Genomic DNA, 27678 nt, shown 5'->3' on the forward strand with positions numbered 1-27678 from the left:
TTTTAAAAAAATCTTTGCAATTCTGCTACCTCATATATTCAAGGCATATTTTTATCATGAATTATATTTATTACTTTTATCATATTTTATCTTAATTGATCCTTACAGCAGCATTCTGAGGTGGGTGGATAGTCAATATCCTATTGCCAGATAAGTAAATGGCATCTTAACTCACAGGTCAACAAAATTACAGGGAAGTGAAACCATGGCCCAATTTTCCCATTGACATTTGAACATCTTTGCTACTAGATCTACAGCTATTCAACATTCTGCCTGCTTACTATGAGAGGCAATGGTGCTCATATGTACTTATGTCCTTGCTACATTGAGTGAAAATCATAACCTTCCACTGACCTAGTACCAACTGCAGTCATATACGATATTTTCTTACAATAAATATCCTTGAACATGAAATTATGAGTAACCTGAGGCCAGTATACAGATAATACCAAATGGAGAATTATTTGTGATTGATTACAGTACTGTTTAAAATGTCATTCTCGGGCTTGGACATTCTTTATTCATAATTTTGTAATTTTAAGTCTAATTTTATTATATTTATCTAAATAAGAATTATTAAGAAATTATACATTTAGCATTTTCAAGGTGCTTTCATATGCATCTCAGCTACATCTGACAATATTCAACTTTATCTTATAATTGAAGAAACTGAAGCATCAACTTCATAAATGTTTCTAAATAATACATATCTTTGAAAATGCTATTTAATTGAATTTTGACTATTGATATTTTCCATTTAAAATTTCACAGAAGTTTGGTTTGGTGGCTCTTGTCTGTAATTCTTGCACTTTGGTAGGCTGAGACAGGAGGAGTGCTTGAGCCTAGGAGTTGAGGTTGCAGTGAGCTATGATGACACCACTGCAGTCTAGCCTGGGCAACAGAACAAGATGCAGTCTTAAAAAAATTTTGATAGAGTCAATACTATTTGCAGATACTATGGGGGAAAAACAGCTAAAAGAAGTAAGCAAAACCAAACAAAAACAAACCCATCACTGCACCCTTCTTAAGACTTAAAAAAGTTGCCATTTTGCCATCTTTATTAAGAAGTTTAAATCTAAGACATGAAACCATAAGAATTCTAGAAAAAAATATAGAAAAAACTCTTCTAAATATCGGCTTAGGCAAATAATTTATGAAGAACCCAAAGGCAATCACAGCAACAAAAAAAAATAAATAAATGGGACTTGATTAAATTAAAAAGCTTCTGCACAGCGAAGGAGACAATCAACAGAGCAAATAGACAATATATGGAATGGTAGAAAATATTTGCATGCTACACATCTGATAAAGGACTAATAACAAGAATCTACAAAGAACTCAAGTAAATCAATAAGAAAAAATCAAACAACCCCATTCAAAAGTGGGCAAAAAACATGAACAGAAGCTTTTCAAAAGAAGATAAACTAGTGGCCAATAAACATAAGAAAAAATGCTCAATATCACTAATCATCAGAGAAATGCTAATCAAAACCACAATGACATATTACCTAGCCCCAGTAAGAATGGCTTTTATCAAAATCTCAAAATTATAGATGCTGGTGTGGATGCAGAGAGAAAGGAACACTTATACACTGTTGGTGGGAGTGCAAACTAATGCATTCTCTGTGGAAAACAGTGTGGAAATTTCTCAAAGAACTAAATGTATACCTATCATTTGATCCAACAATCCCACTACTGGGTATTTACCCAAAGGAAAAGATGTCATTTTATCAAAAAGACGCTTGCACTAGAATGTTTATTGCAGCACAATTCACAATAGAAAAGATGTGGAATCAACCCAGTGTCCATCAGTCCATGAATGGATTAATAAAATTTGGTATATGTACACCATAGTGTACCACTCAGCCATAAAAAAATAAATTAACACATTTTTCAACAATCTGGATGGAACTGGAGACCATCCTCCAAAGTGAAGTATTGCAACAATGGAAAAACAAACACATGTACTCACTATTAAATTGTAACTTACCCATCAGCACTTATGTGCTCAGATGGAAGTAAAATGCAACAGAAATTATGCAGGAGGGTAGGGGGAGGGGATGGGTGAAATCATCCCTAACAGGTACAATGTGCACTATCCGGGTGATGGGCACACTTATAACTTTGACTCAAGCAGTACAAAAGAAATCCATGTAACCAAAACATTTGTACCCCCATAATATTCTGTTATAAAAGAAAAAAATTTCTAAAAATAAAAGAGAAGTTTATTTCTCCTTCATGCCTAGGAAAGAAAATCCTTAATGAGAACACTAAGCAGTTAAATTTTAAATGCTTAGTTTCCCTCAGATAAAGGATGGTAAGTGCAATCCAACAAGGAAGACAGATTTTGGCCAGAAGTAGATTGCATGCTCAAGCTATACTGAAGGAATACGCTGATCATTGATTCCTTTGAAGTGTGTACTTGAATTTCCTTCTCTGGCACATTATGACTATTATTGCTATCCCCTTACAATCCTCAACTAGGGAAAATATCCTAGCCAAATGGCATTTACATGAGTCTGATATATCTGTCCCACCTTATCTCTTCTTCTTCTCTTAAGAAATGCTTAGGAGTAGTGAGGGGAGAGGATAAGGTAGAACAAAAACATCAATAAATTTTGAAGACAAGTAATGGAAGTGCAATCTCACAAGAAGAATTGTAAAGAAAAAAAAAAACACTTTGCACTTGTCAAATATTTGACATTCTCATTTCTGCTAGATCCATGCCTAAAAAATGTAAATGATACATTGAAATATATGCAATTAATTATTTTTATATGTTTTCCTGGGCTAATTAGTCTACTTCTTGACTAATGGGGATTGTTGATTAATTGGGAAATTTGACTTATCTGAAAATGATGTAGTAGGACATTTTTAATTGTTTTGACAAATTATTATTTTATTTGCCAAATTAAGTTAAACATATTTAGGACCTTGTATACAAACCTCTTGTTTATATTTATTTAATTTAAATTTTTCATATCACAAAATGGCTAAAATGACTTCAAAGTAAAATATATGAATGAGAGAAAATAAAATATAAGTAATATGATATAGGTCAGTGTGCTAGGCTAGTGTTTTGGGAAAGAATTTAACATTTATTGGAAATTCTGTATCTGTATGCTCCCTCAACAACACTTTGTAACAGTTCATTTGGGCTAAAAAATACTGATTATAAATAAAGATTGTTATATGTGAAGATTTCATGAAATATGTGCATATTTGTAGTCAGAAAAAAAAAGTGGTGATTTCTGGAAATGACCTATAATGATAGCAGAAAGCGAAGAAGATCACATATTAAACATATTTTGGGATCCAAGACAGAGCCCCAAAGAAAATTATTTGTTAAACAAACAAACAAAAATCTGTCAGTGCAATCCACAGAGTAGAGAGGAAGTGGGTGGGGCAGCTGTATAGACAGGTAGGATGATAGAATCCCTGATCTGGGCAGATTGTCAGATAATAAAATATCAGAACTGCCAACCTTTTTTCTTTTTACCTCACAAACACCCCAGTTAGTTCATAAAATCTTAACATTTAAGCACCTCAAGATGGAAGAGCTTTGCAGATAACTGGATTTCAACATGGTTCAATGGGAAAATGCTCCTACTGTTGCTAAAATTTGGCCAGCAGAAGTTGTATTGTCTTATACCTATCTCTTTCTATCTCCCTTCTATTTTTCTGATTGAAGTAGAATATAGAAGAAGAAAAAAATTAAAAGCCCTTTAAATAAGCCACCAGTTTATGCCTTTTGTCTTAGTTTCATTGTTAAGTATTCATGGCGTATATGGCTCTGAAATTCAAATGAAAAAGACCTGGAAAAGGCATTTAAATTCAAATCCACAATACTCATGGTATGATTTTCACCATAAGTAAATTTTTTAAGATTCTGTTTATACTCATAGAAATGAAATACCAATTTTTTTTTAGTGTCTCAGTCACCAAAGCAAAGAGGAGTTATATTATAAAATAAAAGCAAATATTTTGCTCAACATAAACATAGGTGTCTGATATTAAAACAGGAGAATATTTTCTTTAAGTATTCAAAATTATCAAAAGTATATTGAATGCACATGTGATGCAATGTGAAATACCTCACACATTCTATTTATCCAAAAACAGATATAATAATGAGTTACAATACTATTGCTTCTGTTGTCTGATTCAAGTCCAAGTACAAAGGCCAATAATAATTTTGTGCATTAAACAACAGAATGCTTTTTATTTTCCTTAACAACCCAAATTTCCTTGAGTGTTGCATGATAAGCTGTTTTAGGTTAAACTCCATACAAAGTAGAGAGAGTGGGAAAAAAATCTACGGAGTTGATTAGGGATAGAGTTATAGATAATAATATAGTGAGGATAAGGGATATAATCTATTATTAAATTGGAGGAAGTTTGACATCTATGCATGTGTGTGAGTCAAGAGAATGTTTGGGCAAAGTCAAGATTTTTACTGTGAGAACAATTCCTTATTCCCTTCAAATGTTGGATATAGAATAAAAGTAAATTTAAAGCAATTGAAATAAATTAGAGCTACTGAAATATTTAATTCTGACCTGCCCCCCAGTGGACTTTCAAAGACAGGAATAAGGTGAGCAGTTAGAAATAGAAAAATGATGGCCTGTGCTGTCACAGGTACTTTTTAACTTGTCCTTGTATAGCTTTTTCTGACTCTTCTAACAGTGGGCCCTTGGACTCTGAGATGTATTTAGTACTCAAAAAACATAAGCCACTCTCTTCTTGAGGCTGGAAGGCATATACACCATTGTTTACAGATTAGTGAGCTCTAGGGTTATAAAATCTCATGAGTAGAGCTTGTATTCTGTTTCCTAAAGCCAGTTTGCTATAATTTTTAGAAAACAACCAGGATTTTCTTTCTGATAAGAGAGAGAGAGCGAAGAACAGGGTGACAGTAATGTGGCACATATTGGCATTACCAAACAATTTGATGGCAGCAAAATTCTTAATTGCAATAAAAATGAGTTTCTTTTCATAACATGAAAATATGTGTAAGCCTACCAAAGACTATAAAATGATGTAACACCAAAATATCTTTAACTCTCCTGTCTTTATTAAAGCACTTATTCAAAAATTCCTATGAATTTGCTGATACAAATAAATTATTGACAAAGTAAATAAGTGTTGGAGAATAGGCAAAGTTCCCATGCAGAAGAATTCCAAATCACTTATGTAGTTACTCCACCCTCAAGAAGATAGAGCACAACTCCCCACTCCTTAAGTGTGGGCTATGCATAGGGACTTTCTTCCAGAGAGTACAGTACACAAAGCAGTAAAGAGTAACATTGCAGTGGAGAAACCCAGCAAAGGCTACCTCCGTTAAGTGATCAAGATTAATATCAACAGTGATTAAGTCAAGTTGATAGTGTTTCCTTGATAGGATATGATGAAACCAAAATCCATAATCCCAGTCTAATCATAATCAGAAAAATCTCAATTAAAGGATATTTCACAAAAATTCTGAACCAGTACTCTTCAAAACTACCAAAGTCAAAAAATAAAGGAAAGTCTGAGAAACTGTCACAGACAAGACTTGCCTAGTGAGACACAAATGAGTGAGGTGTGGTATCTGAATGGGATCCTGGCACAAAAAAAGGACATTAGGTAAAAAGAAAATCTAAGGAAATGTGATTAAAATATGGACTTTAGTTAACAATAATATAACAATGTTTGTTCGTTAATATAACACAGGTATCATATTAATGTGAAATGTTAATGACAAGGGAAACCAGGCATATGTTATTAAATATAGGAAATCTCTTTACCATCCTTGTGATTTTCTGTAAATTTAGAAGTATTCTAACATAAAAAATGTATTTTTCAAATCCCAAGTTTCTGAAAATATCCATTTTGAACTTTTTTTTAATTTCTTGGGTGACAATTATTTCTCTTTCTTTTCTTTTAAGGCAGAGAGAGAATGATGATAGCTAGATGATAAACATAGATAGAATTTAATTTACCTTGGATTTTTATAGGTAGTTTTTGCTCTTATCTGATAAAATATACATTATTGATATAGTACCTTTGGGAATATACTTTTTTTTTTCAGTGTAACTGATTTTATAGTTGAAATGTTGGTAGGCAGCACATTTGTTAATAGGGGACCACTTATCTGATGAAAAATAGAACAACATAGATTTATGTTATTTTATAAAGTTCACTTTTTCCTTCCTATTCTATTTAACATATTTTCATTTCAATACAGTGTAAATTTAAATATATTCTCCTATAGAAAATTAGAGTTTAAGTCTACTTATACATGTTTGGAATATGTGGTGGATTTAGTATTTACTTAAGATGAAACTGTAGATAAATGTAGCACAGCTTGCTGATACCCTATTCAAAAACTATTCCTCTCTCAGTCTCCCAGCTGAATGAAAAAGAGGGAGACACTAATTCTATGACCAGTTTATAAGGTCAAAAATCAATCAGGTTTTATGCCTTTCCTAATGACTGAGTTAGGCATGGTCATGTGACACAATTTTTGCCAAGGCAACATGGAGGCGAGACTTCTGAGAAATCTTCTGGTAAAGATTTCTTTACTGATGAAAGAGAAATACACATAAAGGAATAGTTCTTCTGATACACGTTTTCCTATCTGAATCTGCAACTTGAAACTATGGCAACTATGATGGGAATTGAGAAAGTCACTTGAGAAGATGGCTGTTTCCTGATGAATATTGACTTTAATTAATTAACTCTGGAGACAGAATTCCTTTGAACTTGTTGAGAGATTACAAGTATTTCCTTAGTATTTGAAAACTATTTCTAGTAATTTTCTGTTATTAGAAACATAGATTCCCTAAGTATCTAAAGTTTAGTCTGGGTATCACATATTTTTAAACCAATTCTCTATGGCACCTAAGTAAAATTATGTGGATTTTCCCTCTTAGTAAACATATTTGGGAATATTGTGCCTTAAAAGTCAACTGTGAATGAAAATATACAATGACTTTTTTTTTTTTTCATTGACAGTATTCTTTTTCTTAAAGTTAACTTTTAAGTCAAACACTTGGCAGATTTTTACCTTTTTACCATCTAAGTCTGTCAGAGAAATGGCCAGGTTATAGATCTAAAGAAATATATAATAGTATGCATGAGGTAGCTTAGTATGCATGCATTCAAGCTCAATACTTGCTAATATTCCATTTGTGCTATCTGGCTTTTACAAATAGATCCTTTCATTGGATATATTACAAGTTTAAAAAAAATAGAACATTTTTAACTTTTTGAGACAAACAATCGTTACAACACCCAAATTAACCTTCAAAGTTACCAATAAGTAACCTTCACAAATTGTATCTACATGTAACCTGTGAAAATTCAAAAAAAAATTTTTTTAAGGATAAAGAATGGAAAGATGCTCTGCTAAAATTCTGTCTGAATTACTATGAAATTTAGTACTAGCCCAGTATTTGATTTGGACTGAATAATTGTGTTTTCTTCCCCCAGGGAATACCTTAAATATTTTATAAATTTATTCCTCTGGCATACTAGCTCTGAATCTCTTCTCCAGTGTTGATCTGAGAAGATAAAGATACAAACATACACACACACACACACACACACACACGCACACCATTTTGTACATTAGGCTTACATTTTAAAAATTGTATTAACACTATGTTTTTGATATATTAAGTGATAACAGCATATGTGACTTTCCATGACTATGATCATGTTCTATATGTTGCAAAATTTAAGAAAAAATTAATACATAACCTTCAACCTCTCTAAATTATAATATCATATATTTGTGTGATTTTGTTTGAATTTAAGCCTTCAGAAAATACTAATATCTACTTGTCAACTTAAATCCTTTTTATTAAATGTATTTGTAAAACAGTTGAGTATTCTTTTTGAAAGCTTTATTGATGAATGACTGACATAAATAAATTGCTCATATATACAGTGTACAATTTGACAAGTTTGGCATATGTATACATTCATAAAACCATCACCACAAAGTAATGGATGTATTCATCACCCTCAAATATTATCTTATGCCCTTTTGTTATCTACCTTGTTGCTCCTCTTTAGCCCTCCCTCATGCAGAGACACCAATTATTTGATTTCTTTCACAACAAATTACTTTGAATTTTCAAGAATTTTGTTTAAATTTGATCATAGAGTCTGTATTCTTTTTTGTCTAATTTATTTCACTCAGCATAATTATTTTGCCTTCACCATAATTAACCATGATATTGCATACATCAATAGTTCTTTCCTTTTTATTACTATGAAGTATTCCATTGTTTAGATATACTCCAATGTGTTAATCCATTCACTGGTTCACAAACACTTAGGTTGTTTCCAGTTTGGGATCATTATAAAATAAATATATTACAAACATTCATGTACAAGGCTTTGTATCAGCCGGGCGCGGTGGCTCACGCCTGTAATCCTACCACTCTGGGAGGCCGAGGTGGGCGGATCGTTTGAGCTCAGGAGTTCGAGACCAGCCTGAGCAAGAGCGAGACCCCCCTCTACTAAAAAAAAAAAAATAGAAAGAAATTATATGGACAGCTAAAAATATATATAAAAAAAAATTAGCTGGGCATGGTGGCGCATGCCTGTAGTCCCAGCTACTCGGGAGGCTGAGACAGGAGGATCGCTTGAGCTCAGGAGTTTGAGGTTGCTGTGAGCTAGGCTGACGCCATGGCACTCACTCTAGCCTGGGCAACAGAGTGAGACTCTGTCTCAAAAAAAAAAAAAAAAAAAAAAGGCTTTGTATCAATATATTCTTTCCTTTTTCTTGAGCAAAACCTAAACCTAGGACTAGAATGGCTGAGTCATATGAGAGGTGTAACTGCAAAACTTTTTTCCATTGTTGTATCATTTCACATTTCTACCAGCAGTTCTAATAGATGTGTGGTGATATGTCATTGTGTTTTTAATGTGCAGTCCCTGAAACACTAATAATACTAAGCATTTTCCATTCATTTATCTTCTTTTGTGAAATGTCTGTACAAATCATTTGTCCAGTTTTTTTTATTTACTTTGAGAGTTCTTTATGTATTCTGGATACAATATTTCATCAGATACATGTTTTGCCAACATTTTTCCCAGTCTATGGTTCATCTTTTCGTTCCTTTAATAATATTTCTCACAGTGGGTTTTTGAAGTTCAATTTTTTAATTTGTTCTTTTGGGAATTATGCTTTTGAAGTTTTATCTAAGAAATCTTTAAATAACCTAAGGTTATAAAGATTTTATTCTATGATTTCTTATAGAAGATCTATAATTTAATGTTTAGTATTCAGGTTCATGATCCATTTTGAGTAAATTTTATACACTGTAAGGGGGTATGGATAGAAATACAAGTCACGGAGATCTTACTTGTTCGAGGACTATGTCTTCTCAACTGAATTTCCTTTGTACATTTGCATAAATTAGTTGTTCTTATGTGGGTGGGTCTATTGCTGGACTTTGTTCTATTTCTCTACTTGTCTGTGTTTAGACTAGTATCAATCCATTTTAATTACTGTAGCTTTGTAATGAGTCTTAAAATCAGATAGGGATTTTACATCCACTTTGTTATTTTTCAAAATTATTTTGGTTATTCTTGGTCCATTGTATACTCATAGAAACAGTTTTGAAACTTTCAAAAATTTTTCAAATTGCTGGAATTATGAATGTGATTGTAATAAAGCTGTAGATTAATTTGGAGTGAAATGAAATCTTAACAATATTGATCTTCTAGCCTGTGGACAAAGCATATCTCTATGTTTCCCTACCGCTCCAAGTCTTCTGATTTAATGTCATGTTGAGAGGTCCCCAAATCTAGCCCCCGGATTTGATGATTCACTGGGAAAACTCAGCATACATTTGTAGCAATGGCTGTGATTTATGATGGCCAAAGGATACATAGCACAATCAAAAAAGGGAAACAGTCCATGGAGTGAAGCCCAGAGGATACCAGGTGCATACTTCCAAGGGCTCCCTTTCAGGGATTCCCAGAGGGCACAATTAATTCTACCTGCACTGATTTGACAGAGTGTGGGAAATGTTGCCAAACAACAAGCTCATTAGAGATTCAGTGCTCCAAGTTGTTATTAGGTGCTGATCACATAGGCAGCTTGTGTCTAACACTTACCAAAATTCCAGATGCCCAGAAGGAAAGCGGGTGTTCAGCATAAATCATACGGTTTGTACCAACAGTGTATGCACAGGGAGCCATTCCTATCAGTTAATGGTGGGAGGCCTCTTCAAAGCTAAGTTCTCAGACACTAGCTAAAGGCAAATCTTGCAAGTGGGCCTTTTCAAGGTTAGCAGTTCAGGCCTGCTGTCCTAATTCCGTTCTGCATAAGTTCTATTAAGACAAAAAGTAAATTACATTGAAAGTCACCCTCCTGATGTTCTGAAATTACAATAAAATAAAATCCATAAAAGTCATATCAGTGGCATTTATCCGTTTTATCTGATTTTCACAGGATCTATTTCCCTGACTGCACATTTGGGAATAACACCAATTGGGTATCGGACAGAGGTTGGGGCTGGGTGGAAGGGATGGGTGTACTTGTTGAGTGTGATGCGCACTGCCTGGGTAATGGACACGATTGAAGTTCTGACTGGGGGGGGGATGGAGTTGGGGGAGGCGAGGGGTGCACAGCTACATGATGAGTGTGATGTGCACTGTCTAGGGAATGGACACAACTGAAGCTCAGACTCGGGGGGATGGGGAGGCATGGGCAATGTATATAGCCTGATCTTTTGTACCCCCATAATGAGCTGAAACAGAAACAAAAAAATAAAAAAAAGAAAAAAAAAAAGAAATATCTAACCGTGTATACTGAACAATTTAGATAAAATTCCTTTGGAGGTTTTAAATCATGAAAATATTTTGAAGATATATATTGTGATAATTATAATCAGTTATAAATAAACACAAATTTTATTGTTTTTATGTGCTATTAAAACAAATTTTAATGTGTTCCTATTATCTCTTCTATTTTAACTTTATTTTAATAACAAGATATACATTTCATAAATCACCTAATATTGATATAAAATATTGATTTCTATACCTATAAAATACTTTTCTCTGATGACTAAAGTTTATTCCATAAACTTTAAAATATGTATCAATAATTTGTACTGATATAAGTTCTTAAAATCATTCAGATCAGTATGAATTGTGAACTTCAGATGAAGATATTGTTAAACAATATTACTGTATAATAATGCTATTGATAATGTCAATATAAACATCTCAAAGTATTTTATTGCTAGAGGAAAATATTTCCTCTGATGAACTAATCTATGAGCTTCAATTTTCTACTACTGGTAATCTTTTAACAACAGGATACTTGTGTATTAACTAAAATTTTAAACAACTATTTTGGTTTTTATTATTAATACAGTGTCTCTGTCTTATATCAAAACCAAAATTTAGATATCTAATTTAATTATAAATTGATATATAATAAAAATGTATCTTAATATTACTCTATTCACTGACCCTTTCAACTTGTCTCCACTTTACTCTTTTTTTTCTTCATCAAATAACTTGCTATGCCTGGAAGCACACTTTAGAGTATTTTGTTGTCTTAACTTTTTGTGAAACATAAATAAAATATAATGCTCTTTATCTATTAAACATGTTAAGTTATGAGTGAAATGCCATGTTTGGAAGCAAAGGTATCCATCATCAAAAAGATTATTCATCAATTATAAAGGAATAAGTTTCTTTAAAATAAAGAATCCTACAGATCTGCCTTAAACAAGATACCGAACTTAGCACCACCAACAATGGGACACATTAATGTCATGAGCCTCCTGGTTAGGCATCGGGAAGGGTACAAGGTCACCTGTATGGCGTCCCTGCCTAAAAGATTTCACCTAAGTCTAATCATGGGAAATATAGTCCAAACTGAGGAACTCTAGGAAACAACTCATCCGGTTTCTTCACCAATACAAATATCACAAATGACAGAATAGCTGGGGAACTCTTCTTAATTAAAGGAGACCAAAGAAATCTAACAAGTAAATATAATGTGTGATTCTTGATTAGATCATGAATTAAAAAAATAATCATATTAAAATCTATAAGGCAAACTCTGAATGTTTGGGGAAATGTACATTATAGCAAACGCTACAGAATCAATTTTATGGGTGATAATTATATTGCCATTATGTTGGAGAATGCCTGTGTTCTTAGATGATACATTCTGAAGCATTTAGGTGTGAAATACGATGGCTGAAAGTAGTCCTCAAATAATTTAGCAACTACAACATAAACATACACACACATACACAATTGGTGAAGCTAGATGAAGGGTATATGGTGTTTTTTGTACTATTCTTGCAAATTACTGTATGTTAAAAAATTCAAGAATAAAAACTTTGGTGTGGAAAAATAAAGTTATGCTTATAAAGATCTTTCTTAATAAATACTCTATCCTTGAAAAATAAAATTTTAAAAGTAGAAAACCAATTTTTCTATTAGGTCATAAAACTATTCATGATAAAAAGGAGAAATCTAAAAAAAAATGATGGTAGCATGACAAAGTTAGAAAATATACAACAGCTGGCAGGAATATACTTCTAAATTTCAATTAAAGAACAGCACATTAATAATGTTGATTAAATAGAATTACACTAAACTTTATATTGGAGTTTCAAGTTTAGTGTACCCTGCCTTCCAAGTTCACAAATAAATTAACATATTCTTTGTATGTAGGGACTAATAGCAGTTGTTGAATATTAGAAGTTCCAATGTATGTCTTACTCGGGTAAAAAGTAAAATAAATATATAAGCAAAACTAGCTTGAATAATTCAAACCAGTCAAATTTAGAAAATTCAGAAAGCAGAATAGAACAGGACACTATTTTCTCAGAAAAACATCTAAAATTCTCAAAAATTTTCTTTTAAACTGAGAGCATAGATATTTATTTAAGCTAATTATAATTAAAATTTAAAATACGAAAAAAATATATAAAGACAGAGAGAATACAAGAAATAAATAATCAAGGAAAAATGAAAACATTATTTAAAATGTTTTAAAATCTTTGAGTATGAATTGATGTTTTTATGAATTTATTAAAAATTCTATGAGGTGAATAATTCTCATGGGGAAAACTTCTAGAATGCTATATAAATTTTTAGAAAGTTAGGAGTAAATAGTATGCTAGGTATGCCAAAAAGTATCCACAAATTTGAAGTTAGATATGAAAATATTATAAATATTGTGGTACAAATAATTCTCATGGAAAGAATTTATAGAAGTAAAAGTAAAATAGTCATTGAAGTTTTAAAAAAAATCAGGGTTAAACAAAATATTAGATATGCTGAAGAGAGAATTAGTGAATGGAAGATATAAAAAGTTACAGACATGGAGGACAGAATGTGATGATTCAGTATATATCCATTAGGAATAGTCTCTGAGGAAAAATAGTGGAAACAAAGTTAGGAATGGAAAATTGTTTAAATAAAAACCAGTAATTATTTTCCAGTACTAATGAAATCCTATATCTTCATATTCAGCAAGGCCAATAATTTCTAAACAAAATCAATAAAATAAATATACTACTAAAAAACCTATCCATCACTATTACTCTATATTGTCCATTAAGAAAAACATTGACTCTCTGAAATTGTTTAATTAGAAAATCCACTGAAAATGTTGATTAATTTAACAAAGTAGAAATGACAGAAGGCAAAAGTAAACAATACATACTATGAAAAATATCACATCCAGGCGTTGCCTCAGGACCCAGGCTTTTTCCTTATTGTGTATCTTCCATACATTCGCAGTTTATCCTTTAATTAGCTGGTAGCAGAGGAAGAAAGAGTGGATGAGGACACACAGCATAAATGCACTGGTCTGGTTGTAACACACATCCCTTCTGCTCATGGCTCATTGACAAGAAATTGTTATATGTCACAACTAACCCAAGAGAAATATAGTCTGGCATTGTGTTCAGGAAAAATGAGTAAAGATATTTTTAATGAAGAGCTAGTAGTCTGTGCCACAAAAACAGAATAAACCATTTCTTAGAATGTATGACTTATAAAAGTTCACTCAGATACAAATAGAAAATCTGAATGAGACTAAAAATAACAAAGACATTGAATTGCTAGATAAAATCTAAGCCCAGATAGTTAATCCCATGATGTTCAAAGATGAGTTCTATAAACATTCCAGAAGCAGATCCATTCTTTAATAAATTATTCTGGAAATTACAGAAAAAAGAAAACACTGAAGAGCTCATTTTTTGTGTGTAGTTAAGATAAGAGACCAAAAGAAAAAAAATAGACAATTGTAAACATTGGCACAGTGAGTTAAATCCATACTAGCAATCTACAACTCATGCATATATAAATTAATATATGTATATTAATTATGCATGCATAAGCATTTCATATTAAACAGAAATATTTACATTGTCAGAAACTTAGTGAATCTTTGCTCTCCTGTTTGTAGACATATAATCTGAACCTTAGTTTTCTCTCTTTATTTCTTGTTTCACAACCAAAGGAAGAACCATAATTACTGCAGAAATGGATATGGATATTTTAGCTGAAACTGTATTTGTATGTACTGGGTGATTTTGAACATTGCATAAAATAGGAAATGCAAAGTGCTTAAAACAATTGCTGGCCTTTATTGAGTTATCTATGTCTGGATTATCAATCTCAGTTTAGATAATTTCTAGCAAATGAGCCTGATGTTTTGAGTAATACCATGGCACATGTTCTTTCATGTTTCTAAAAGAGTTTCATAATTATTTTCACTTATATTTAGGCTGCTTGGAATTAAAGGAAGACACCATTGAAAACCTTCTTGCTGCAGCGTGCCTTCTTCAGCTTCCTCAAGTAGTAGAAGTGTGCTGCCACTTCCTCATGAAGCTTTTGCATCCTTCTAACTGCTTAGGAATCCGAGCATTCGCAGATGCTCAAGGATGCATTGAATTAATGAAGGTGGCCCACAGCTACACAATGGTAAGGAAATTCAATATCTTAAAAATAGAGACATACACTGTATTGCCAGGGTGAAAATAATTACTGTGATGGCTTTGAACAACTTTTTAAGTTTAAAATGAGTTTTGTCTGCTTGGCACATTTTTATAATATGGAATACAATGTGCGATATTGTATTTTACATTTTCAAAGTAAGAAAGACAGCACATAATGGACTTTATTGTTGTTTTCTGGCTTTATTTACGTTAAATAGGCAATACAGATTTAGATACTATTTGGGATTTTTAAAGTTATTTCAACTATATTTTTTTAATTTCTCCCAGGATATCTATCTTTTTATACCCACTTCCCTTGCTGCCCTTTTTATCTTTTCTTATACATTTTTTCAGACTCTCCATCACAGCAGATTATATTTGGTGTAGTTATGCCAGTATGATTTATGGAGAAAAATATTACAATTATAGTGTATATTCCACAGTATAGTATCTTGTATAGTGTTCATTTTTTTATACTGAATATTGGACTCCAGAATTCCTGGGAACTTCTATACTAAGGAAATATATTTAGACATACAAAACAACTTATCTATGTTCTTGTAATTAGACTTTTAAGACTATTGTTATAATTCAAAAGTTTATATTGAGTGAATACCATCACTCAGTAAATATTTAAAAAATAATTTAATCCTAATATATTTCTCTTTGATTTTATTTCATATATGTATGTATATGTGTATACATTTTTAACTATAGAGATTTCAAAAGTCATTTGAATTGTAAATTTTAAAAGTGTGAACTTTAGAGTGTTGGTTTTTTTTTTGACATTATTTTCCTTCTAGAATAGAATAACCAGGTACAAGTCTCATGTCCATCATATTACATTACCTAGAATTAATCATTCTAAAAGCATTTAATACAATGCCTGGCATAGAGATTCCATATAAAAGCTAGCCAGTTTTGCTAACATTATTTTTGTTGTTATTATTCTGAGTATTATAACAACAAATTATTAACTGTTATAGAATTTTTTATTTCCAACTCAAAGGAAGAATTTATATGAAGTGAAAATCATTAAGCTTTATGTTTGCTATTTATTTCAAAATTCATATTTTGAAATGTAACACTTTTTTTAAATTACTAATGAAAGTCAATGACTTAGTACTATTCTAATTGTTATTTTGAGACAGAGTTTCAATATTATTTTCATTTCCTTTCTTAATTCTTTAAGCAGATTAGCACCTTAAATGAAAATATAGAAATAAAAAGTAGATATGTGATTTGTAATTCTATTGTCAAATTCTTCTTTAGAAATATTGCATGACAGGCATCATATACTACTTTTGAAATTATATAAACCATATAAAATCACTATAAACAAATTATTCATCAACCAAAATATCAAAGTCAAACTGCTGTCATTTAATTAGGCACATTTCATTACATTTAGGAGCTCCTGGCTTAGCTAAGCCAAAGAACAATATGCCTCCATATCCAGAGGGATAATTGTCCCTTCTGGTCTGGTTTGAAATTATTAATTTGGTAATAAAAATGTTTTACTTGCAGCTGCTTTGACTGTTGCACAATTAATCACACAAAGTAACAAATTTCTTTCTTTAGAGACATTACAGATGTATACTTTATAGGAAAATATATTCAAAACAGAAATATAGAATAGTTTGAAGACATTCCACATTCCAAGTGACCTATATTAATTTATTTTTGAGACTGTAAATAGCTTATGTGTTGTGTCATCTCAGTTGAAATTTAAATGATTTCAAGTTGTTTTGGAAATGTGAAGCTCCAGTGTTCTACCGATGTTCATGGTCAGTACTTCAGAGAAGAAAAATTACTGACCAGCTGTCTTCCTAAACCTCTTATTTTTCCTTAGTTCCAGCACTTCACGATGAGTGTTTTGTATCTGAATTGTGATTTTTCATCACATTTTTGCCTGTGATCCTTGTCTAACCAGGCATATGCCCTTACCTAAGCTATTCAATCTGTGCTTTGAAAGCAAACGTATTGTGCTATGATTTTTTTTCTCCTTAACTGTTTTAGTAGCAAATCATTCCAGTTTTCCTACTACATCTGGGATGGAATTAACTTCCCTCTTTGCTCTAATTATTTTTTGATTGTTTATCACATAAGTAATTTTTTTTTAATATTTTTGATTTCCTTGCTAAAACTCTTTAGATGTGAATTTGATTTTCAAAGTCCAGACCTTAACTTGCTGTCCGTATTTTGTTGATATGTATATGATTTTCTATCTTTAATTTGGAAATGTTCCTTATTTGTTTGGCTTCAGCTATTGATTTTGTGTGAATGATTCCAAGATCTATTCAGGGAATGTGACCCAGCTTGGCAGTGGTTTATATGCAAAATACTGGAAAATTTTGATTGTAAGCTCAATATTAGGCAGAAATGTAGAACTAATTCTAAAGTATTAATGCAAACTTTTGGCTGCATATGTATAAAGATGACACCAAAATCACTGAAGGAAAGAAATAGTCTCACTGTACTGTATTAGATTTTATTATGAAACCTGTGCTTAATTCTGGATATCACACTTTAGAAGCAGTAGAGACTAATAAACAGAAACAGACGAGAATAACATGAATAGTTAATACTTTATAATCTTGTCATATGAAGAAAAGTTGAAAAACTGCTTGCCTGTGGAAGAATAAATTTAGGGCATAAAAATAGCCATCTTTTCATGTATTTGGTAGAATGGACTTGTGTTTAAAACAGTAGTGTTTAAGTGTTTCTTATTCTAATTTTTTCTTTTTTTGTTATTTCAGTAATTCAATCCTCTTTTCAAATTAAATATCATATAAAAGCATAATTTTAGAATTAAATTGCTTTGAGTAAAGATGGATGGAATGTCCAGGGGCTATTTCTCTTCTCTGATCTTTAATTCTCTGCTGAATTGTCTGTTTCCACTGATCATCTTTGCCACTTCACTCCAAAGTCAGCTCTGCCTTTTGGAGGAAAGCCCTGGAACTTCATTTTCCAGCAATCCTTTCTCCAGATGGTCTGGGTTAGAATTTGCCAATAAGGGGCATTCATGCAAGATGTGGAAGGTGGAAGAGAAGCAGCAGCTGTTACTGTCCACAGGCAGTTGCAGGCAGGTATGTAGGGAAATGGAAAAGTGAAATAACTTCCAAGCAAGCCCTTGAAACTACTTACTTCAGTGTTGTAGACTAAGACAGTTGTTGGGAGTCAGCTGGAGGTTCTTGAGGAGTGTAACATATTTGCAGAGTGTTTTTGTGAGCAATTCATGTTGACGTGAAGGTCGAAATCATTAGAAGGAACTGCCCTGAGCTTCGCTTCCACAGCCCTTTTGATAGCTGTTTAAGGCTCCAATTTCTTGCTCACAATCTTTCAAACATACAGTGCTTTGTTTTCCAACAACATTTTCAACAATAGTGTGGATTTTTTAGAGGTGTGTTGCCCCAGTTCTTTGGCTCCTGGCTTGGAAGAATCACTAACGTTGCTGCACAAGCAGCTTTTATTTCAGGCTTATCAGCATTGAATAGAAAGTGAAAGTACATTTCCTGAGGGGAAATGGGTCTATCTCTGCGAGTGGAGAAGACATTGCAGTCTTACCACACTTCTACATTTATGTCTAACCTTATGATATGCTAAATGGTGGGTGGAATATTCATCACCTTTCTGGGGAAAAGGGTGGGAAATTCTTAGAACTAAGGGCCCTCCCCAATTTTATCGTTATAGGGTAACTTCCAGGGGTTGCCATGGAATTTGTGAACTGTCATGGCGCTAGTGGGTGTGATTTTTGCCATGTTGATATATGTCAATAAGGAAAGGATCACCTTTGAACAGGAGTTCCCAGGTTCTGCACATGCTCCTGGCCAGGAAAAGTCCCTAACCGCAAGTTCCTGCCCTTGCAAGTTAGGATCTAAATGCTCATTGGTCTCCTTTTTGCCCCACTCTTCTTTTTCTGTGGTTAACCACCTACGCCTGTCCCTAACAATCTTCAACACATAACCCAATAAAGCAGGTTCAAATGTTTATTCCAATCTGCATAGTCCTCCACACCTAGCTTCTAAACCACTACCCAGGTATTTTTCCTTAAAAATTACATGGAATTGATCTCACTCCTAAATATTTGCCACATAGTCTATTCACTCCCACTTTACTCAGATTTTCTTTTATTGGATTTCTTGGTATCAAATTCTAGATAACCTCTCACTTTCAAATTTAAGTGTATTCATGCCAAAGAAATATTTTTAAACTTTTTATGGAATTCTCCCTCATTTGAAATCTTAGTATTCCTTTATTTAGAATTATGTAATTTCATAAACTGTCTTATACGATTTTTTTTATGTCTTTATGACTGCTCTTCATAAATATATTTCACATTCCATTATATAATGGAGAACAAATATTATTCACTGAATTTTTTGTCCTGGCAGTGTCTAGTACTTTAGAATATATTAATTGCCATATTTATGTTGTGTATTCTTTTAGAATTGTGATTTCAGCAGTCTTGAACTCATTCAACAAGACTACATGTGATTTGTCTCTGATATTCTTCCGAATAACGTTTCCTACCATTATTTTCCCTGTTCATAGAGTCTTAGTTACACTGACTTTCTTACTATTTTTTTACTACACTAGCCATAATATCACTTGAGGACCTTTGTACTTGTTCTTTCTTCTCTCTGCTGGAAATACTCTTCTGTCAAATGTTTATATCCCTTTCTCCTCTGCCTCATTCAGATCTCTGTTCAAATGTCACTTCCACAGAGATCACTTCTCTGAATATGCTATATAAAGTGACTCTACCTTCAAAACTCTCCCTTACACTTTTTATATCCTTGACAGTACTTATTAGTTCCTGGCTTCATATTATTTATATATTTTTTTGTGTTGTTGTTGTCTACCTGCTCCATTAATACAGTAGTTTTGTGGTAGCATTTTTTTAAACTTTTATAATCTAAGTGCTAGATAAATATATGTACATAGTAATTGTTGAATGAGTAACTGAAGATGTCAGGTCTGGCTTCTTGGCAGACTGTTCTGGTTCTTTGGCTCCTTGCTTGGAAAATTCATAAGCAGGGCCAGTGTCATGGAGTGACCACAGACAGGAAGCAATTCTACACAGCTTTTGTTGCAGAAAAGAAGGGAGCTATACAAAATGAGAGTACATTCCAGAGAGGAACAGGTCAGTCTCAATAAGTGGAGAAAGATACTGAGGACTCCCAGGTGGTTTCCTTTTATAGGCCTGGCCCAGGGGAGGACTTACGGGACAAATGGGATGTTACCAGATGATTGATATACATGATTGACAGGTGTTCCTATAACGAAGTTGCAGCTCCACAGGTGTGTATGCCTCAAAACCTCAAGTTCCTGCTCTTTGCAGTTGTTAGCTGCATTATTTTCCTGCAGTCTCTTTCCTGGCTTCTCTGCCCCTAGGAACTGCTCTCTTGGTCTGTATCTGCCACCTGCAGATTTGGTCCCTGCCTAACAAAGGGATGAGTGACTGTTTATTACTAGGTACCAGGTGCTCAGGATGCTCCTAGTAGGTGGCACGGAAAATGCAACATTTAACAAAGTAGACAGGATATTGCCCTTAGAGTCAGGGTTAGTATAATGAATGCAAATAAATTGTCACTATAATTGACAATTATATATGCTTATATATGTGTATATGCCTGTGTGTGTATATATATTGTAAATGCTACAAGGAAAAATTATAAAATGCTGAGAGAGAATTAAACCGAAAAAGTATCTTTAAATAAGTGATGTCTATATGAATTGTAAAAGATGAAGTAGAATTAGTCAGGTGCAGAGTTAGCTAAAAATGTTCATGACAGAGGAAAATGGACATGCCAGTGATCTGAGGAGAGAGGAAGGCTGTTCTTTTTAAGGAAATACAAATGAGATGAGATGGATGTTGGAGAAGGAAGGAGAAGGAGTAGGATATGAGGCTGGAGATTTCGGAAGAATCAAAGTTTGCAGTGTTGAGGATATTTTGTTAAGGATTTAGGTTTTTATCTTGAGTATAATGGTATACCACTGAACATTTTGATCAAGTAATGGCCAAGGTTTAATTTTAAGGCTAGTCACCAGACTGGCATGAGAAGAAGGCAAGAGGAGAGATCAAGAATAGAGTCCTTCAGTAGAAGCATATATATTAAATATATACACACACACACACACACACACATACATATTGGGAGAGTGAGAAAGAAAAAGACAGAATCAGTTAACTCTAGCTTCTGTCGTTGTATTTGGTACATAGACAGCAGCTATGTACCACTATGATCCTAACCACTGCTGGTGCTGATGATGCCACAAGTAAAGTTTATATTAATCAGGAATTAGTCTAAGTATTAAACATACTTATTTAATTTGTTCCTTTCAAAATCCCTGCAAGGCATATGTTACTTATATCCATTCTAAAAATGATAAAACTGTGGTTCAGGGATGTTAAATAATTTACTCAGCTTTAATAGAACACACTAGAATGGGTGTTAAACCTAGTACTGCCTTACTACAAATTGCATGCCTTTTTATATACTAAGAAATATACAATGATTACATTTTGCCCATAACAAAATATCAGATTCTTGATATCCAGAATACGAAACATGAATTACTTCAGACAAATAGATATTATAAAACTAAAACAGAGATGAGACTTCCAAAGAACTCCATGAAGGTTCTCAGTTTTGTTTTGTTTCTCATTTTCCTCTTCATTTCATCCCTATTTTTGGCCCAGTGCTACCTGCATGACTTACAACATTTCATTAGGTTGAGGCTGGAGGCATAGATAGTAGCAACAGGACTAATCAGAGGCTACTTTGTTCATGAGTCGCTTTGAAAGGTGGAAAACACAGCCCTGGAGCCTAAAGCCTTTCAGAGTCAGTGTAAAAGCAGCTGCCCTTTCAGAGTCTGGTAGCACTGAAAAATACTAACTAACTAAAACATCCTTCACTTGCCTTTCAGAGCCATTAGAGCAATGCCTGCAAAACCAAACAAACCTTAATAATGTAGTTTTTGTTCATGTTTTCGAATACCTGACGTTTCTCGTGGTTTCTAGTTAGCAGCATGCTTTTTATCTTTATCAACATACCCCTTCTAATAAACCACAAATTAGAGTTAGCTTTGGAAGAATAAATGTAGTTTAACTTTAAATATCCTTTTCTAAGTTGTCAGAATAAAGTTCACTTCACCCATATCTTTCGCAAGATTATCGTATGAGATATTAGTGCTAAAATTGATTTTTAATGTCTTTTATTCATTACTTACTGTTACTCTATCCAGTGTCTCATATGCATACATGATCTTAGTAACACATTTAAATTATATATAAATAAGTTGAAAATCGTCAAAATTTGACTTTCATAATTTCTTTGCACATTGATAAAAAATAAAAGGATCAGGGTAAGTATAATGAGCAATATGGAGAATAAGCTGCCATTGATGTTTAATGATCAAAAGCAAAAAGGAAACATGCAGAAGTCGGAGTAGAAAGGAATTGACTCTTGTTCCTTTGTTTTTTGTTGTTTGGTTTTGTTTTTCAGCTTTCTCTGTCCCTAAATTAGATGGACTACTCTTCTTTTATTACCAGAATCAAATTAACACATCTATTGCTACTCAAGCTACACATTAAATCTCCAGGACTTGTTGACTACTTTTTACAGGCAGTTTTTATTTTTGCTCTAAATCAGAGTCATTGGTTAAATTCTTGTGTTCATTTGCATTTTTTTAAATTTTATTTTTCTATGGAGATATTTTTAAAATGTAAAGATATAGCACATAGTTGTATAAAACCACACATACACATACACACACATAATCCATAAAAAAATGTATTAAGTCCAGAAGATTAAAATATTTTTAAGAATTGCCATGTTTCAAGTTGATGCAGTGGCAACAATATAACTAACAAAATTTTAAGAAGGAGCATTAACATTTAAAAATATCCTATTAACACACACTTAAATTTATTTATAAGTGGTCCCTAAGAATTTAATGATTTCAATCATTTAATCTGTAATAGTCCCTTCTATGAAAAGTAATAATTCTTATATTATTAGAATAGTTCCAAGAAGTCTTCCTATGAGATGTCAGAAGGAACAAAAGTCAGAAACATTTTGCTTACAAGGTCTATTCAATTTACAAAGCACAGACCTCAACAAATGAAATCAACAATTTACTTCTATTCAAACGAGAAAAAAATATCAATTTATATGCCCATGAAAATCTCACTTTATTATAATAATTTGTACATTATGAACTAATGTAAAATATTTATATTTTCTGATGAGGTAATGAATGACATTATAGAACTACAATAATTTCATTGTATGCTTCTCTTTTTAGATTTTTTTCTTTCAGTGGCATTTCTCTGTTACAGACTCTACTTGTGTTACATCTTTAACAGTAATTTTTTAAGAGGAATTAAAAGTAGAGGGATTGCTTATGGTACAAAAGAAACATGATAAATCAATCTTTGCCTGAAGGGGAAACCAGTCTGCTCTTTATGTACAGGACCAAGTAGAAATTAGGCATCTTCACTCTTAAAGAATGCTTTCAGAAATTTATTGTAAATTCCTATAAAATTACTCAAGGGAAAAATAACTTCTAATAGAATGTTAGATGTTTACCCCTAAACCCCAAATTATTCTAAGTATATTAAAGTTATGCATAGAGCTAGACTATATGAGGTAACAAACTGCATCTGTGTTGTTCACAGTTGTATTCTTAATGCTTAGTATAGCCCCTGTCTTATTTAAGCACACAATAAACAATATCTGAAAGAAAGAATAGATAATTAAGTACTTTCATGTGACAATGATTTGGAATACACTATATATTTTTAATAAATTTAAATAAAATATTATGAATATTAAAAAGTTGAGGTAAAATATTTTATCTGTATTCCTCAGTAATTTAAATTTTATTTTGTGCCTAATTTTATTTTCCATATCTCCTTCTTAAAATTTAATAATAAATAAATGCATGTAGGATGCACTTATGATATTTAGAATTCAGTAACATTTTTATTATTTATTTCAAATCTGTTTAACAAGTAACATAATATTTCATCTACTGTGTGTGTACATTTTTCAATTTAAAATAAGTCTCGTCCGGGCGCGGTGGCTCACGCCTGTAATCCTAGCACTCTGGGAGGCCGAGGTGGGCGGATCGTTTGAGCTCAGGAGTTCGAGACCAGCCTGAGCAAGAGCGAGACTCCATCTCTACTAAAAATAGAAAGAAATTATATGGACAGCTAAAAATATATATAGAAAAAATTAGCCGGGCATGGTGGTGCATGCCTGTAGTCCCAACTACTTGGGAGGCTGAGACAGGAGGATTCCTTGAGCTCAGGAGTTTGAGGTTGCTGTGAGCTAGGCTGACGCCATGGCACTCACTCTAGCCTGGGCAACAAAGTGAGACTCTGTCTCAAAAAAAAATAAAAATAAAAAATAAAATAAGTCTCAGAAGATCTATTTCATATTCAAGGCCTATATTTAATATTTTTGTGTATTTCAAATAAAAGCTACACTTACTTAAATTTAGGTTTTGTTGAAGAGTCACCATTCTATCAAGGAATAAATATAAAACCTGGTGATCCAACAAAAAGGATATAAGTAAGGGAAGAATTAATACATAGCCAAAAATATTCTGTTTTCATATGACTGCATATCATATGAAATAACATATCATAATTAAAAATTGCTAGATAAGAGTGAGCAGAAATGGGCAAAAGTTTGAAGAATGGGATTCACAGCCAGATCTAAGTAAATTTAAGAAATAGCGTACTTTTGGTGGTGGACTTATTTCCAATAGTGCTCATATAAGTATTCAGTATTTTTTATGTAAAACAATGTTTATTTGAGCAACATGAAAGAAAAATTTTATTTCCATTAAAGTTGTGTAGATTGCAATTGATAAACCAGCTGAGTTCTTGAAAATAATAAAGGGTAAATACTTTTTAAGCAAAATGGACTATTTCATTAATACTATTATAAATCTAAGTATATTTATTTATGACTGAATAAAGATTTAGGCCAGATATTATATTATTTTACTCATTTGTTAAAGACAATTTGCATTTTAATTGAATCTAATAGAACACGAAGACATTTCCAACTAGATGGTTAGGGATGGAAATTAGTTTTTCATCCAGTTATATTTGAAAGGAAAAAAATGAATTATCAATTTATAAAGTAGTATTTCTATTTTTACTTCCAGTATATGGATAAGAAAAGATAATAATAACTAAGTAATGAGGTTACAGTAGATACCATGAAAAGTAGAAGATACTTTTAGAAGTAAATGCAAATTGCAACTGAACTAGAAGAAAATTGATGAAGTTAAAATTATGGTTTATTATATGTAGTCACTGATTAAAACATATGCATAAATTTATATACAAAAATAGACACATGTATCAGCATTAACTGTATATATTAATCAGATTAAAAGGTTGTATTTTTAAATAAGTTAACTCTATGATTACATTATTTTACATGGTTTTAAAATTCCACATTTTCCACAGACATATATGATATATTATGATCATCATTATTCTATTAACTTTTTCATTTTAAGCTTTTATAAATTTCATACAGAACTAGAAAAAGCATAAGTAAACTATAAACATACTATATTGTCTTCATTAGTTACGTCTGCTTTGTCATATGTACTAATAGATATCACTTTAGGATGCTTTAGCATTCTTTCTTACTCTTTGGATGCATACTGTTTTTTTTTTTTTTTTTACTTTTTTAAGTCATAAAATTCTCTGATGATTATTACTTTATTTTATTTCAAGAAGGCAGAAGTATGAGTGATATATTCCAGCTTAATGCAAAATAAAACTTAATAACAAACATAACTGGAGATAAACAGCATGAGTATCTATAAGTAAATGTATTCTTTACCAGCCTAGGCAATAGAAATGTGAATCAATGAAACTACAGGTTCCAGGCCAAAATAATAGGAATTTTCTAACGCATAAACAAATAAAAACCTTACTCCAAATTTTGGCTTGGTTGAACAGGAAAACACAGGCCAACCCTCAGCTCTTCATTCAATAATATTCCTCAATATCAAACAATATCAGTAGAATAGATTTATCTTATTGACGAAAGAACAAAACCTGAATATATATGCTTATCAAGAGTTCTCCTTGTTGTATTTAGAAAAGGAAATTTAATGTGTATCAGAATTAGATTTTGAAAGGTCCATAATCTTCTGCAAATATTAGTTTTTGTTGCTATTGCTGTTTTAATCCCAAACTATAACTAATAGTGAGTTCTTATTTTTCACAAATAGTGTATCATATTCTCAATATTAAGTATTGTGATCTAAAATTTTAGTAACAAAATCTTAGAATGTATGAGATTCCTTAGAGTTCAATTTTAAAACAATTTATGAAATGATAGAACACCAGGATTAAAGGGGAAAATCGTCAAAGTCTTGGTACAGATACTGTGGAAGTAATTTCAACTGATTGATAGACTAAGTGAGATAATTTCTGAAGTCCTTTTTTAAACCATGGTTCAAAAATCTAGACTGCACTCTTTTATTTACTTATTAATTTTGTCCAGAATATGTTCCCATCCTGTTTTAATTAAGGACAATGGTCTTATTTTTTTACATAGACTGTTTTAAAAGTTTGTTATCTTCCTGCTATCTTCCTGATCACTGAAGGCATTTGAGGTTTCAACACTTACTTTGATTATAAAAAGGTGTAAAGTTCAAAAAATTGTACTGAAAACTAGAAGATTTGGCTTTTTAACTTGTTTAGTACAACTGTGTGTCTTTAAGTAATTCACTTGAGATCTCTCTCACTAACTGTGAAACAATGAAGTTCAGTTAAGATCATCACATATTCCCTCATGATTCTCAAGGTATCTTGGTAAATCTTAAGTTCCATGAAATGCAAATGCATTTCTAGATAATTTGATAAGTGCTATCTTATCATTAAATAATATAATCTTAATGTACTTACAAGTAGAACATTATCTGATAACAGTAGGTGATTAATAAATGATTGGTGAAGAATGAAAAAAAATTCTACTTATAAATACTTTATGTATTATAATACATTGTTGAGATGTGATTCACATACCACACAATTTAAAGTGTACAACTTTTAGTACGCTAAAAGTATATCCAGAGTTGTGCAACCATCACCACAATCAATTTTAGAACATTTATAACACTTCAGAAAGAAACTCTTACCTATTAATTCTCCATTTCCTCCTTTAGGCAACCAATAACCTGTGTTGTACCTATGTAGATATCCAATATATGGACATTTCGTAGAAGTGGAATCATAAAATATGTGGTATTTTGAGATTGGCTTATTTTGCTTAGCATAGTATTTTTTTATGTTACAACATGTATCAATGCTTCATTTATTTTTATTGACAAATAATATTGCATTGTGTGACTATACCTCATTTTATTTATCCATTCATCAGGAGATAGCCATTTGAATTGTTTACACTTTGGGACCATTATGAATAATGCTGCCTAGAACACTCGTCCATAGGTTTTTGTGTGAACATAATATTTTCATTTTTGGGGGGTACATACATAGGAGTGAAATGGTTATGTAATACCTCTATGTGTGACATTTTGACGAACAGCTAGACTGTTTTTCAAAGTAGCTTCACCATTTCATATTCCCTCCAAGAATGTATGAGGGTCCAATTACTCTATATATTTGCCTACAGTTTTTATTAATTTTTTT

General features: G+C 32.1%; 1 protein-coding gene across 2 annotated transcripts in view; it reads left to right on the top strand.

Annotated features, from left to right (window-relative positions):
• The window catches only part of KLHL1 (kelch like family member 1), a 308649-nt gene that overhangs the window by 117668 nt on the left and 163303 nt on the right, over positions 1–27678 (top strand). For both annotated transcript variants that reach the window (XM_069467168.1, XM_069467170.1), the window contains one exon: positions 14768–14964. In XM_069467168.1, coding sequence (XP_069323269.1) covers positions 14768–14964 — 197 coding nt within the window. The remainder of the gene's footprint in view (positions 1–14767; positions 14965–27678) is intronic.

Source organism: Eulemur rufifrons, chromosome 4 (genome assembly GCF_041146395.1).
Source record: "Eulemur rufifrons isolate Redbay chromosome 4, OSU_ERuf_1, whole genome shotgun sequence".
Lineage (NCBI taxonomy): Eukaryota > Metazoa > Chordata > Mammalia > Primates > Lemuridae > Eulemur > Eulemur rufifrons.